Source organism: Anopheles darlingi, chromosome 3 (genome assembly GCF_943734745.1).
Source record: "Anopheles darlingi chromosome 3, idAnoDarlMG_H_01, whole genome shotgun sequence".
NCBI lineage: Eukaryota > Metazoa > Arthropoda > Insecta > Diptera > Culicidae > Anopheles > Anopheles darlingi.
In genome coordinates this window covers 17,584,231-17,598,966 of record NC_064875.1, presented here as the reverse complement: position 1 = coordinate 17,598,966, position 14,736 = coordinate 17,584,231, and the positions used below count along the sequence as shown (strand labels likewise).

The window sequence follows — 14,736 nt, the reverse complement described above, 5'->3', positions numbered from 1 at the left end:
CAATCCAAGAAAATATTCCTGTTCCAAACCAAACCGACTCCTCATACAATTCCGCCAAGCATACGGTCCACTCCAAGGTCACTAACGTCCGCCCAAGATAATCAAGAGTTTCATCAATCCCAGCAAAACTCCCTGTCCCTGGGAGGGACAGGAAGTCACTGACACGAGAAGACGAGAAGCAGTACTCGATCGGTCTTCCAATTGGAATTCGATTTTAATTGAATAGATAGTTTTTCCCGCCCCCTTTTCACCATCCCCCATCATCCGTTCCTTCATCGTTCATGCTCCATCCATCGTGTAGGTGATGGTCTAGTCGTCGGGTTCGCTTCCATCCAGTGGGTGATGTTTGCACACCCTCCCCCCCCCCCCCATGGTAGGGTGGCCAACCCCTACCATGAGCTCCGGTACCAATGTTTGCTTTTAGCATATTAATTCGATTTGATGATTTTTACATTTCGTTTCATTTCACTTCAAATCCGGTTTGCACACCACCACCACCACTGCCGCCGCTCTGATGACACCTGTTTGTTGCTGATGCCACCAACACATCGGGGAATGCTGCTGACTCATCACCACCACGGACCACTGCCGATCACCCACCAAAAACCAATCAAACACGCGCCGCACATACAAAACGACATCCGGGGGGCCATTGTCGCATCGCTGGATGGATGCGAACGGATCGGATCGATCCCCGATGGCCACCAACCAACCCTGGACTGGACCGGATGGCGCAGAATGACATTCATAGCGGACGAGCGCTTTCAATCATTCTACGTCGAGAGCAGCGGCGTCTGGACGCTGCAAATCAAATACGTGCAGGCTCGTGACGCCGGCATCTACGAGTGTCAGGTGTCGACGGAACCGAAAATCAGCGCCCGAGTACATCTGCATGTCGTTGGTGAGTAGTACGTCGTCGTCGTCGTTGTCGTCGTGGTTGTCGTGGCTGTGGTCGTTCGGACATCGATCTGCATTCCCGTGGCTGTCTGGCCATTCCAGTATTAGATTCCCCGGTGTGCGTGGTTTGAGCGCACACCTGGGAATTGTTGTTTGTAGCGCAATCATCATCATCCTCCAATTCAGCACGAATGGTATTGAGGTGTTTGTTGGATGGATGGATGGCACCTCATGGAATGGCATTCTGGTGCCGGTGGATTGCTTCGGGTACATCGATACCTTCGGTGTCAATACAAAGAAATTCAGACGCTGCAGCAAAATCTTGCAGGACTCTGCAGCAGCAGCAGCACCACTATGCAATACTCGTCGGAATACAATGACGGTAGCAACGGTCTGGGTTGCTCGGATGTGGATACAGGATTAATGCAAGCAACCCTGGATGCACTTCCAACTGATGCCCCTACAAGTATGCAACACTAACCGGTCATGCGTCTCGACAGCAGCATGATCGACGGTGACGATTGGTACTGCAAACTAATCCATCTGTCCACTTACGTCTAAGGTAGTCCTTTGGATCGGATTGGAAACAAATATTAGTCGCCCACTACGGGGGCGACCGACACCACACGCCACGGTATCGGTTTGTTTCTTCCAGTGTGTGTCCAGTGGTCAGTGTCCAGTGTCCAGAGTCCAGCCCTAATTCCCTCACACTGACCACCGACTATGCCCTGGCTGCTGCGGTTGCTGTGTTGTTGGAGTGTCAATAGAATCAATCTGAAGAAGCCGCCTTCCCATCTCTCATCATCGGTTTCATTGGTTTGCCGACCGACTGCCGAGAAGGCCACTGGACCGGATACACTTGGTGCTGGTGTTGGTGGTGGTGGTGGTGGTTTTGGTTTGGTTTGCGGACCGCCGGGCTTACGATTTAATTAAATTTGGTCTCGATGTGGTCGATGTGCCAAAGAGACAGAGAGGAGGTTCCCAAGGTCCCCAGGTCCCCAAGCCCTCTCCAGTCCTGTGGGCCTTCAAATTTCACTCCCTGCTCCAGGTCTTGATTACTTTCAACTTACGCAAACACCTTCCAACATCCAGCGTCCATCGACATTACTCTATAACACGCACGTGCTGTTGGTGTGTCAGCACACACACAGACACGGGCGCGTGAAGAGGAAGTGACATGGACGATTGAACGATTGAACGAATCCCGACAAACAACTCGATCAGTGAGACATCGAGAGGATGTGTGAGTCTTCGGTACTCGAATACATGTTGTACAAAGTATCTGAAATCAACGTCCAACGGTGGATAAAGGGCGTGGATCTCTGCGTGGACCCCAGGGAGGCCATACGCTTTTATCATCCTCACTCGCTCTCTCTCTCTCTCTCTCTCTCTCTCGCTATCTCTTCTGCCTGGATTTGGTTATGCTACATGCTAATCAAACAAACTTCTCTCTGGCGAGTGCCCTCCCACGGATAAGCCGGACCAGCAAATCCTCTCGTGGATTTTCCATCGAAATCGTTGCTTCGGGGCTCGTTCGCTTGATAAGCGGTTGGATGGATCGGACAGCCGCTGCTGCTGGAGCCGGCTTCCCCGGGCCCAGGCCAGTCTCTCTCTCTCTCTCTCTTTCTCCCTTTAGTAAAGGTCAGCGGTGCGCGAACTCAGAACAGAACGTGAATGGAGCGAAGCTCCAGCTCCTTATCCAATATTCATCTAGCGGCGCGCCGCTGCTTCGCCCATCACGAAACAAAAGATATTCGGGACGCTGGCGCGGCTGTTACAAGTGCGCGTTTAGGTTAGTCGTGACGGCTCAGCGGACGTCACTCAAACCGGAACCGAGGCGAGCGAACACTAGATAAGGATAGCTCTCTCCACCGCACTCCTGGGACGCACTACTGTGTGGTGTACGGCTCGTCAAAAAGAAATACTAGGTTGGGAGGGGGGGAGCGGCTGTCCAAAACAGTCATTCAGCTGCTCAGTGTACAGACTGTTCGCATTTTTGGCACACGACGGACACACGGATTACACGGAGTGCTGGTTGGTCCCCCCGCCCAGTTCCTATCGGTTAACCATAATCCAACGGTCCCCAGGTTACGGTTTTGTACAAGTCTCTGGAACGCCATCGTGTCCACAGAGCCAACTGCCCTGCCCTGGACCTACCAACACCAACAATCGACACAGGTTGAAGCACTCACCAACTCATCGCTCTTTATGTGTTCTCTTCTTCACCGTGAACGAGCGTTGCATACCACCAGGAGTATACAGCAGCAGTTGGTCCAAATTCGTGTTCCGTTGGCTGTAGAACGTTGGTTATAAATTGACCGCACCGGACAGTGTGTGTGTGTGTGTGTGTGTGTGGGTGTGTAAAAAAATCCCCACCATTGATTAGCAGCAGGAGTTAAGTTATTGCAGCGTTTGCCGTCCGCTGGAATGGAATTCTATGCCACAAGCTGAATTTTATTCCAGCATCCCAGCAACCTCTGGACCACCTGGTGATGATCGCACACACAAGGACCTAGACTCTTTCACTCGTTCTCTCTTTCTCACACTCTCTTTGTATGGGAAACTTTTATTTTCGAACCCAGCAGGTTCTCGAAATGCAGGAAAGAACTGGAGCTGGTCTGGTGCGGTCTGGTCGACTCTTAATTAAATGGCCAACCGTACCGTACGTCGGTTCCTCGCATAATGTTATCCCGGATACAAGGATTAAACTCAGGAGCAGCAGTAGCAGCAGTTGTAGCGGCGGTCTGTAAGGAACACACAATCGTAAAACATGGACCAACGCACCACACGGACCAGTGAACCGGTTGTAGAGGCATCTGGCCCTGCATGTGTGTGTGTGTGCGGTCTTCCGGGCCACGGGAGTCTTATGTCCTGATTTCTCCTGTGACCATCATTAGTGATTCGAGGCACGAAGTAAATAACTACCTGCAGTGTACAGGAAGCACACACACACACATACACGCTTGCCCTAGTTCCTTACCTTACGCGCCTTGTTGCCCTGCAAATGGCGAAATCATGCTCGTCTCATCGGTCGCTTCGGTGGTTGCACAGAGCCACCGATGGTACTCCGGCACCGGTACGTGGTTTCGGCCACGTAAGCGAGGTACCGCTTTGGCGTGCTCCGGTTTCCTGTTTTTTTTTCTTTTTGGGTTATGTTTTGTTGGTTTTGTATCATCGGATGGGCATCATCTGAAAGAACTGGTGCCGAACGAAGCTGGCCAGTAAACGTGGCTCTCTCTCTCTCTCTCTCTCTCTCTCTCTCTCTCTCTCTCTCTCTCTCTCTCTCTCTCTCTCTCTCTCTCTCTCTCTCGCTCTGGCACGGTACGGTACGGAATGAAGCGCTAGTGAAGCTTCTCCCTGGTGGCCATCGTCGTCGTAGCACGTTGAGCTCCGGTATTGAGCTCGCCTCGAATCCCGAATTCCGGGTTTTCCGTATCGCCATCGATGCTCTCGGGCTGGCCCGCTAGCTTTGCTGGCTCTGTGCCGGGCCCGTGGCTGGCCCCGGGAAGGGAGGGCCCAGCATTAAGCCACAAATTATTGAACCAAAATGTCCGAATGGTATAAGGGCCGTGGAATGCGCGGGGCCAAAAAGGCAATAAACATGACTTTTCTCCTGTCATAATCATAGCCGTCGGCACAACGGCGTACACATCGTGGCCTGTCTGTGTCCATGGTCTTTCGTACATGGGCCGTACGAACGAGCAACGAGCTGGATGTGTTTCGGGCGATGTTCGATGAAAGCGAGAACCGCGTACCGCGTAAAGTACGGTTTACAAAATTTGCAAAACATGCAGCGCATATTTGATATAAGCCCCGGCGATACTTTGCTACTTGATAACTCCTACGGTGCCAGGGGCACGTGGTATGTTCCGTTTGCCGAACTGTTTGCCGGCAAATACGGTTTTCGGGCCCCGGGAATAACGCCGGACTGAAGTGAACGGTGAGGTGAAGCTCATTTACATTGAGACTAAAATTTACATTGCTAACGATCTGCAGCGGTTTTGGCTGGACGGGCTGGAGTTACTGTGTGGTATAGTTTTAATTAGATAGCGTTGGTCCCCGTTTGCTGGTGAGGCACACCGTTTCCGGTGTGTTTGGCTGGTTTTTGGGCAAAAGCGTTAGCAAAACGATAATGCTAGAATGATAATTGTAAATCATGCAGCATGATCTCCATTGAAGCCGAATAATATTGCTCTCGAGGGTAAATAGTAAGCTAGCAGCGAGCGGCAGATAAGTTAGGATCATTCATATTTTCTGCTAAACAAATAAGTATTGCAGGTGGAGTGTAGCTCAACTAGTAAGCAACGTGTTTAGACAACCGGTGGAACCGAGTTCGAAACCCAAGAATAGCAATCGCATACGTTGCGATTCGTCGAACTCATATAAACATATTAAAACATCGGAGTTTTGACCGGAGTCTAAATACCTGAAACACACTGTACTTTTAGGGTCTTCCTCAGGTAACCTGCTCATATTGTTCGGATTCAACATTTAAACTTTTTTAGCAGCATTCCCCGAAAACCAATTACCTTTCCTCGATGTTGTGTGCACCACCACCATGAGTGGAACCCATGTTGCTGCCAGCAGAGATCGTGTTGTTGCTGAGCACCACCATCAACTCAACCTTATACAAGCACAAAGGCTTTTTCTCACATCAATCCACACTCCACTGCTCTGCTCGAAATCGCTTTGAAGAAACCCAACACACCATGCAAAGTGCAGCAAAAAGGGCGAAACTTCTCCGCATCTGATCTGCGTGCTTCTGCTGCTGCTGCTGCTGCCAGGTGAAGGGAGGTAAAGGACGATGACTATAAAGCGCTCTCTGCACGTTTTCCGGGAGTATTTATCGGAAGCGCAAGCCGCTTCCGAAAGTTTAACTTTATTCAAAACTGCGCCAAACTTTCTTGCTTCGATGCTGCCCGGCCAGGAATATTCTCACCTCACCACCCCTTCCGCACCTCACCCGGGGGAGCACTTTGGCTCTTTGGCGTAACAACGGGCGAGCATCATACTACGGATGGTTTTTCAGGCGAGTGGGGTTGAGGAGCACTTCAAAGTAACGTCATTACATCCCGAGGGACGCCAAGACGCCGCCGGCCAGGCAGTAGTGGGTAGTGTCTGGTAGTAGTAGTAGCCGCCCGTTGGGTACAACTTTTGCTGCTAACCCATCATCTGCAGACGGGCAGAAGTTTGCAATCTTCTACGCCAGCGGCACCAGAAGATGATGGGACCGAACAGGGGGTCGAAAGGGTTTCCCCGCAGAAAGTTTTGCGGTGGTGGCGGTGGCGATGCGATGTGCATATATGCGGATTATATGACCTGGCATGCAGGGCGTAGCCCGTGGTTTTTGGTCAAGTATAGTTCATCATTAGGAGCTCAACGTACGCTCAACGGATCTTGCGTTGTAGTTGCTGCTGGTAAATGTTTTTCTTTTGCCTTTTTTTTTTTTGGTGAGGAAAGTTTTTCCCTGTGAAGTCGTCGTTCAGTGGAAGGTTGTGGCCCGAAGGGGAGGGGAGGAGAGTAAGTTTGACGAAGAGCTTCACTTAAGATTCATGTAGTTTAAATTTGTCTTTGAATTACGTGCTACTGTAGTCAGTGCCGGACACTCACTCGATTTTTTCGTTGGACGCTCTTTGATGGGAGGTTGTCTTTGGATATGTTGAACTCATTTTGATTATTCAATTGTATTTGTTCATCATAGACGAGGCCTAATGGTCTAATTCGGGCAATTAAGCATTAGTATGTATTACCGAGAGCAGCAAACGAGTACAATAACTTACTAAACTGAGAACGAGGACGAGCAAATTTCCGTTAATGTATTTTCGCTAGGCTAGATAAATTCTTTATTTATAAAGATACACAATAATAACTTCATAGAAACTACAAAAAACATCGCTTCATTGGCTTGGCAATGGTAAACATAGAGTTCATATTTATGTACCTTTATTCATATCGATACAGTGCCTTTTTTCTGAAAACCTTATCCTTCTTTCGCAATCCTTAGCTCAATTGGTTGATTCTGACAGACTTTACTGTGCATTGCGTCAATCCTTTCCTTTTCGAACAGTTCAAATTGGACTTTGGACAGTTCATTATCGATGGCGACTGGGATCATAATCGATTTAACACAAATGAAGGCATCACTTCAGATACTTCAGACTATTTGAGATGAAAAAAACAATCCCAAAGATTGCTTTTCGTCATACACTTCAATTTTACCGTTACCACGGTTACGAATCACATTAAATAAAAGTAATGCTTCACTCCTAAACATTCAGACGCAACTCATCCTCACTTACCGGGCATGGAATGAAAACTACTGACAGGAGATATTGTTGAGCTTCATCCCGCTTTTTATCAGCAGTCCTAATTGAATTCAGCTCGATGCAGGATTTCTTGCAGCATTGTTTGCAGAAACCGCGTTCGTTCGTTTGAAGTGCTTTCGTGTAAATACCTCCGCTAAAACTCCCTCGTCGAAAGCCATCATCGAGTACCAGGAATCCCGGGGCTTGATCGTGAGCATCCATGTAAATACGCTGTTCCCTGTCAATCCCGTTAAACCCACGCCATCACAGGACTGCGTCCCTGGTAGCCGCTGCTCGAGCTAATTGTAACACGGAACACGGAACGGCAAGCGGCCAGCGATCCGAGAAGAAAATCTCGGAAATTGAAAAACGTTCCGAACAACACTCTCCAACACGATGCCGGCAATGATGCCGATGATGCTGATGATGGCGAATGGATGAAGCGCCAATCAACAGCAACAACAGCAGCGGCATCCACAATCGAGCTCGCTTCACTCGTTAAATGCTCATCGCGAGCGAGAGCGCCCCAAAAAGCCGACAACAGGGTCCGATTATGCTAAGTTATCCGTCGACCTCCGGGGGCAACAACGAAACCAACGCAGAGTGCGTGCGTGCGTGCGTGCCGGCCGTACATCCGTGCTAGCGGCCTAGTGGCTACCGGCGTTTTATTTTCCATTTTATTTCCACTCGAAACCGCCCCGGAATGGTGGGCGATGGGCGTCGTAGCGGACGTAGGGGATCGATGCTTGCCAACCCATAAAAGCCGCCCGGCCCGGCCACTCTCGTGACTCCTCCTCCTCTGACAGGAATGGATCGAGCGATAAAAAGGATCCAGATTTTCCGCTTTTTTCGCCATTTTTTCGCCATTTTTTCGCCATTTTTTTTTTTGCTGTTGGTAGACTTGACTTGGGTTCTCGCCCAACTCCAACTGTCTGGCGGCCGTGCCGACGTCCGGGTGATAATTTGCTAAAAAAAAATGGCGTTCGCTCGGGTGGTGGAAAAAAGGGACAAGGATCCAACACCATGTTGTTATTGCAGCTACTGCTGCTGCTGCTGCTAGTTTGCATATAGTGCTTGTATGGAGTGTCGTCTCCTCATACCGTGGTGATTGTTGTGGCCAATCCACCCAGCGACAGACGTCGTTAACGGGCATAAAACAGGGCGCTCAAATGGATGTAAAATCCTTGGCCACTCCGGCATTTTGTCAGACGAAAGGAGACCGCCCCCTCGAGCACTTCAGAACAACAACGCACTTGCAACGAGCCGCTTTTTACGAGCTGCTACAATGGTGGATGATTTATGCAAGTAGATTACATGCTCCGCTTGGTTCTTAATGCTGCTCCGTCCAAGTGTCGAAGTGCCATGGATTGCTGCTGCAATTGCTGCGTGCAACAGTGCGACCTCCAATAGCCTTCTCTGAAGCCCTACAAACAACAGGACGAAGCTCGGGGAGGCTATAGAATCCCGACGCGAATCTCGGGACTGTACCTGTTGGTCGTTTAGCCAGCCAGCCAGCCGCCGATTGGCGATAAATAAATCCGAATTCCCGCTGTTGGCCAATTCGTAGTCCACCAACAACAACAAACCACTCAGCGGGATTAGCGCCGCGAGCGGCACGAGGGGCTTTAACAGTAAATTTAGAACCATTAAACGGGAATCCCGGGTTGCTGGCAACCAGAACCTCGTAGAACGACCTCGACTCGATCTAAGAGGCCTAGAATCAGGGGTGAGGGCCGGGGAGAGGGGGAGGGGTAGACAAACCGATAAACGATAAGCCCCAAAGACATGGTCGGCAAGGAAGAGAGAGTGGCCATTCCGGTCCGGATCCGGTTGGTTGGTCTCGGATGTCGATCGGATCGGTCGTAAGGTCGTAACGGCAAACGGCTCACGAGACTGGCTTAAAAGTGCCATAAATTCCGTCACTTTTATTCCGGCCATTCCTTTCGCGTCGCGACCAACCCGCGTCCTGGCGGTCCATGTGTTGGTGTGTGTGTGTTCGGTCTCGCGCCACATACTGCGGTCCAGGATTCGTCTTTTGCTTCTTTTCTCTTTCCAATTTATGCTGCTGTTGCTGCATGCAGCCCAGGCTGGTACAACGGCTCCTACGACCTCACGCTAAGCCCTCCACTGTCGCTGTTGCTGTTGCCGTTGAGACCCTGAGCACACCAACTTTGGCCATTTGGCGTGCGCGCTGGAAAATTTGCCGAAAATTGACACAACTTTAGATCGGTGGAAATTGAGTGGAATGAAAATTTACGGACCCCAGGCCCGGGCGGGGCCCTGAAGACGGGGTCTCATTCTTCTCCTCCTGCTGCTGCTGCTACTTCGATTGTCTTGGTTGCCTCTAGTTGGTTGCTATATCGTCGTCGTCGTCGTCATCGCCACATGTCGACTAGGATGTGGTCGTGGAAATTCATTTCTTTTCTTTTCTTTTCTTTTTCTCTCTCTCTCGTCATGTGCGCACAGTGCCAAGAACCGAGCTTATAGGGGACTCCGATCGCTACGTCAAGGCCGGCAGTGCCGTCATCCTGCGGTGCGTGGTACGCGGTGCCCTCGAGCCACCGTCCTACATCATCTGGTACCACGGTACGCAGCAGATCTTCACCGAAAGTCGCCGCGGCTGGAAGACGCAGCTCGACCGCGGTGCACCGGACCTCGACGGCGATATCCACAGTACGGTAAGTCAGGACCGTAGTGCAGAGAGAGGGAGAGAGAGAGGGAGAGTAGAACGGAGGTTTCCACTGAAATGCCGCTATTGTGTCTCTATTGTTTCCGGGCAGATTGGTTCGCTGATCATCGAATCGACGAGAAAGAAGGATTCCGGAAATTACTCCTGCAGCCCCTCCAACAGTCCACCGATCACCGTCTCGCTGCACGTCATCAACGGTAGGTCATCGGGGCCCCTCCGGTTTCTCTGTGCTCTTGAGCTCTGACCCTGCGTCCAGGACTAGGGCAGATTATTTGGAGACGATTCTACTTCGTGCTAGCGTGAACAATCTATGAAATTATCTGGAGCTCCACAATGTGTGCTCTAGAGAGGAAAAACATTTCGTTTCGATTTCCTTTGCCATTCTTGTCTTCTTCTCTATGCCATCTAGTAGCCGTTGAGCTACAAAAAAAGTCTTCACGAATTTGACCAAAGATTGTTTTTCAGTTCCAATAACTGATACTTGACACAAACATTTCAATAAAATCTCCAAATTTGAAAGCATTAAAAGTATTTAAAGAGTCAAAATAAAGAGACTAAAATTCGCAAGATAATTTCGAGCAGCTTGACAAGAGCTTTCCGCTTACTATTGGCCCGATAATCTGCTGGTATGGACGCAAAGTCAGAGCTCATCATCAGTCATGCAACGAAACAACAATATCACGATGTTATCTGCGATTTCAATCCCCATTCTCGCTATCTGTTCTCTTCCTTTACCTTCAACTGCTCGCCATAATTACTGACCGACTCGCCTGCCACACCATCTGCAGGAGAATCGTCTGCATCCGCCGTCACGTCATCGGCACGATCGCTGTTTGATGGTAAGCATAATCGAATTCTCATTAGCATTGCATTGAAATCTACGCCCCTACGACCCCGGGAAATGCCCATCCGGAGACCGTTACCTATGCTCTCGTTCCCGGTGGGGGGAATTAATCATTGTAACCGTCACTGCCAGCCGCCCTACCAAAGAACCTCCTGCCCTTCCACTGCCCTGCCATTGACAGCTATTCACTTCGTATTGTCCCTGCGTTGCGGAATGCTCGCCAGCTGTGGCCAGCCGGGATTGTAACATGTAAGAGGAGCAGCATTCCAGCAATTCTCGGAATTCCCGGCGTGTGTGTGAATATTTTTTGGAAATATTACACATCAATTCACACACACATGCTGGTGCTGGTGCCGCTGATGCGTAATGCAATGCCATATTTGGCCACATTGTCCTCTTCGTTCATTCCGGCACACATTGATTTTAATGATTTTACAATCGCTCCTCAAATTGATCGCCATTTTTTTTTTGTAAAATCGTTTTCCTTTTTTTAAGTTTACGTATTACGTATCCAAACCAAGCGTCACCATCTGGTCCTCGAGCCCCAATCCCGAATGAGTTCCATTTTTATGTTTGGTTTTTTCTTGTTAAGTTTTATCATCGTCGATGACGCCGCGAATGCTGCAAATGCTCGATTCGCTATTTTGTGGGAACAATAAAACGGAGGAGGTTTTTTCCGCTCCAACCGACGACGACAACGGCGCCGATTGGGGGTGGATTATTACATGAAATTTGCTCAAAATAAGTGGAAAATCGAAACTGGAAAATAATTCCGCGTGCAAAATGTCCCCACCGATGTGGCCCTCTATATGTTTCGCTCATCGATGACATCGTCACGGAGCATTATTGTTGGGGTTCAGTGGCAACAACAGCGCCAGGCAGCCAGCCAGCCAGCCAAGCTTTTATTTACGCCCCATAAAACCATCCCCAAAATGGGGGGGCGGCTTTAGTGTTCGATTTGAAAACATCGTTTCATGACATTTCAAATGCCATCGCATTAGGGAGAGGGACCCACCCACTAGGCGCTATTTAATGCTGGTCATGTTGCCTGTCGTGTGTGTGTGTGTGTGCGAACACCCTGAAATTTCTGGTACCACCAAGGGGCTCGTGATTAGCTTCACGGGTTACAAACGGTTAAAAGGATAAGTATTACGGAGTCATCGCACGCACCCATCAGTCATCGGGTAGAGGTGTGCGCCGCATTGTATTTCTACGTTTGCATGTTTAATTCCTCCCTTCGTTCTCGTTCCCGGGCGGGCAGACGCAGAAGTTAATTGAAAACAATCGATTGTTCGAACTTTTCACGTTGACCAATGACCAGTGAGACGACTTGTCAAGAAGTGAATTATCGTCGGAAACAAATCGGGGCGCTCTGGGCAGGTTTGTTGAAGGAATTTTCCGAACCTAATTACCAATTGTCCAGCCCAGGGAGGGAAAGTTTTACGCCTCGCATACCTTCACCTGAATGAATGCCATTCAATTAGCCCTCTGCTCCTCGCCCCCATCAGCGCATATCTCGCGACGATAAATGAGTAACAATGAGCGGAGCGACGGAGCGAGACGGAGTTCCTGGAATCCGAGACAGTGTTTTCAATCGTTCTGACCATCCTTCTTCTTCTTGTTCTTCTCTTTCTGCCTTTCTTTTCCCCCCCTTTCCAGACAGCATATCGATGTTCAAGCAGCGCAATCTACAGATTCTGCTCCGGCATAGGACATTTGTTATGCTACTTTTATTGGTTATCTATGCTCAGCTAAGCTGTCATGTGAACTATAGACTTTAAGTAATAAGCGCCTAGTACATAAGGAAGCGTTTAGAAGACGAAGAAGAGAGAGACAGACATACCGACAGATAGAGAGAGAGCGGGAGTGAGCGCTAGATAAAATGGCGCGTAAAACCAAATCTTATCCGTTTTGCATTAAATAAGGCGACTATTTGTGGACTATTTGGGAGGAAAAGGGGTGGAAAAAAAGTGGCGAGGAATCACGAATACCAGAACCCAAACTTCCACGAGGAATCGAAGCCGCCCTCCAGGAGGGATGGGTACACGACATGAGAAACCACAAACACACACACTCGCAGACACACTGACACATACAGATACAGGTTGCTGACACAGGACGACAGGTCACCCTTTTCCCGGGGCTGAACCCGGCGGTTTTTGTTTTGGGATAGGCTCCAGCCAAGCCAAGGAGTGTGGCATAATGAAAATAATTCGAAAATCATCCACGTCCATTGTACTCCTATCGAATGCTGCTAGCCAAACGCAAAGCAAAAGAGAACAAAAATCGTGCGAAGCGCGCAACATATACCAAACCAACTCCCCGAGAATTTGCCACACCCCCCGGGGGGGGCGAAGGTGGTGAAAGATGGTTTCACCAAGCGAGGGGTTGCGGAGGGGGGGTTTTAGGCCAAGTTTAGGGTGCAAGGTGGAGCAGGAGGAGCAGGAGAGGCAGCAGAACAACCAAAAAAAGCGAAAGGAAAAAGAGTAAAAAGGTGGGCGAGACATAGGAACGAAGCGAAGAAGGTAAATAATGTGAAATACTTGCTCATTTACGGTTTACGGAATCCACAGACACACACACACACATACACACGAAAATCTCGACAAACACACGTACACTGGGCGCGTTGGGCGTTTTGTTTTGGTTGCCGGCAGTCACGGGGGTGGTGAGTCGACTCAACGGAGTGAAGCAAAAAGAAAAAGAAAACGCAGGACACAAACGCACGCACGCGCACACACATACACACATTAAGACACACAACCAGAACTCTGACAACACGGAAAACCCAAAACCGGAGGCTCTCGTGTAGACCAACCGACCGACCGGTACCTTAGCATTGAGTATGCTGGCCAAGCAAAAACAACTCCATGAACAGAGAAGCAAAGAGAGAGAAAGAGAGAGGCAAGAATAGGGCGAGAAAAGGGCGGATAAACTTTCGTTAAACTTTTGGGCAATTCCTTGTTTCTTTTTTTTTTTGCTGTTGTTGTTTTGGTTTCCTTTTTGCGCCCCGTTCGGCTGGGGAGGAAAATTCGGACAAAGAGTTTTCCACGGCCAGCACATTCCTGAGACGAGATGAAGGCAGCAGCAGCAGCAGCAGAAAATCGGAGAGTTGACCACATCGGTGTGTCGAACCAGTCAAAGCAGTCGGTGGTTGGTTGGTTGCACGACAAAGTAGCCCAGGATAAAGATGATGTTAAGTAGGATTTTTTTTCTTTTGGCGGCGAGGGATTCTCCCCGTTTTTTTTTTATCGTTCAATCGCCATCGACCGCGACGCGTACGCGCTATCGTCTATTATGTCTGCTCGTGTGTGTCGAATGTTTTTGTTATTTCGGTGCTTTTGCTTTGATTGCCGGGGATCCACGGCACGGATTCACGGTAGCTGTGAGCTGTGGATCATCATCATCATCATCACCATCGTCAGTTTGTGTGAACGGAGCACGCTATCACCGCATAGCAAGCTGTGAAAACACACACACACATGGGCCACGAGCTAACCTTTGCACGATCGTCCTGGTCCATCGCACACAGAGACGAGCGCAAACCAAAACAATGGAATGAAGAAAAACACACCTGACCGACCTGAACTGTGTGCGTGCGCGCGTGTGTGTGACGATTTGATGAGGGCTGATCAGCTCCCTTGGAGGCTTGGAGGCTTCATCCAGTTCCAATTTCGTTAAACGAGTCGCGCGCGCGCCAACTTTTACTCCATCAATGTCAGTCAGAGTTGGCGTGGGTTTTTCCTTTTCCTTTTTTTTTGCGGGCGAGCCAAATTTCTAGTTAACGCTCCAACCAACCCTCTCCACCAGCGATGGGTGCTCTGTTGCTTCTTTACTGGGTTGACCTCGACTTGGAGCCACCACCGCGGGGTAGCTTCGAGCCATCCTTCTACTAAAACTTACTCCCCGGACCGAGGGTTGAAGGTTTTGTTGCGCTTTTCGCTTTATGCGTGGGTTTTGGACCACCCAGTCACATATGTGTGTGTGTGTGCGAGCGAGGT

The 14,736-nt window shown here is 49.6% G+C and overlaps 1 protein-coding gene across 1 annotated transcript in view; it reads left to right on the top strand.

Annotated features, from left to right (window-relative positions):
- LOC125953484 (zwei Ig domain protein zig-8-like) overlaps positions 1-13,119 on the top strand; it is a 54,386-nt gene extending 41,267 nt beyond the window's left edge. The window contains exons 6-10 of the mRNA XM_049683095.1: positions 738-901; positions 9,669-9,880; positions 9,983-10,088; positions 10,680-10,730; positions 12,395-13,119. Coding sequence (XP_049539052.1) covers positions 738-901; positions 9,669-9,880; positions 9,983-10,088; positions 10,680-10,730; positions 12,395-12,516 — 655 coding nt within the window. The 3' untranslated portion in view covers positions 12,517-13,119. The remainder of the gene's footprint in view (positions 1-737; positions 902-9,668; positions 9,881-9,982; positions 10,089-10,679; positions 10,731-12,394) is intronic.
- The last annotated feature ends 1,617 nt before the right edge of the window (positions 13,120-14,736 follow it).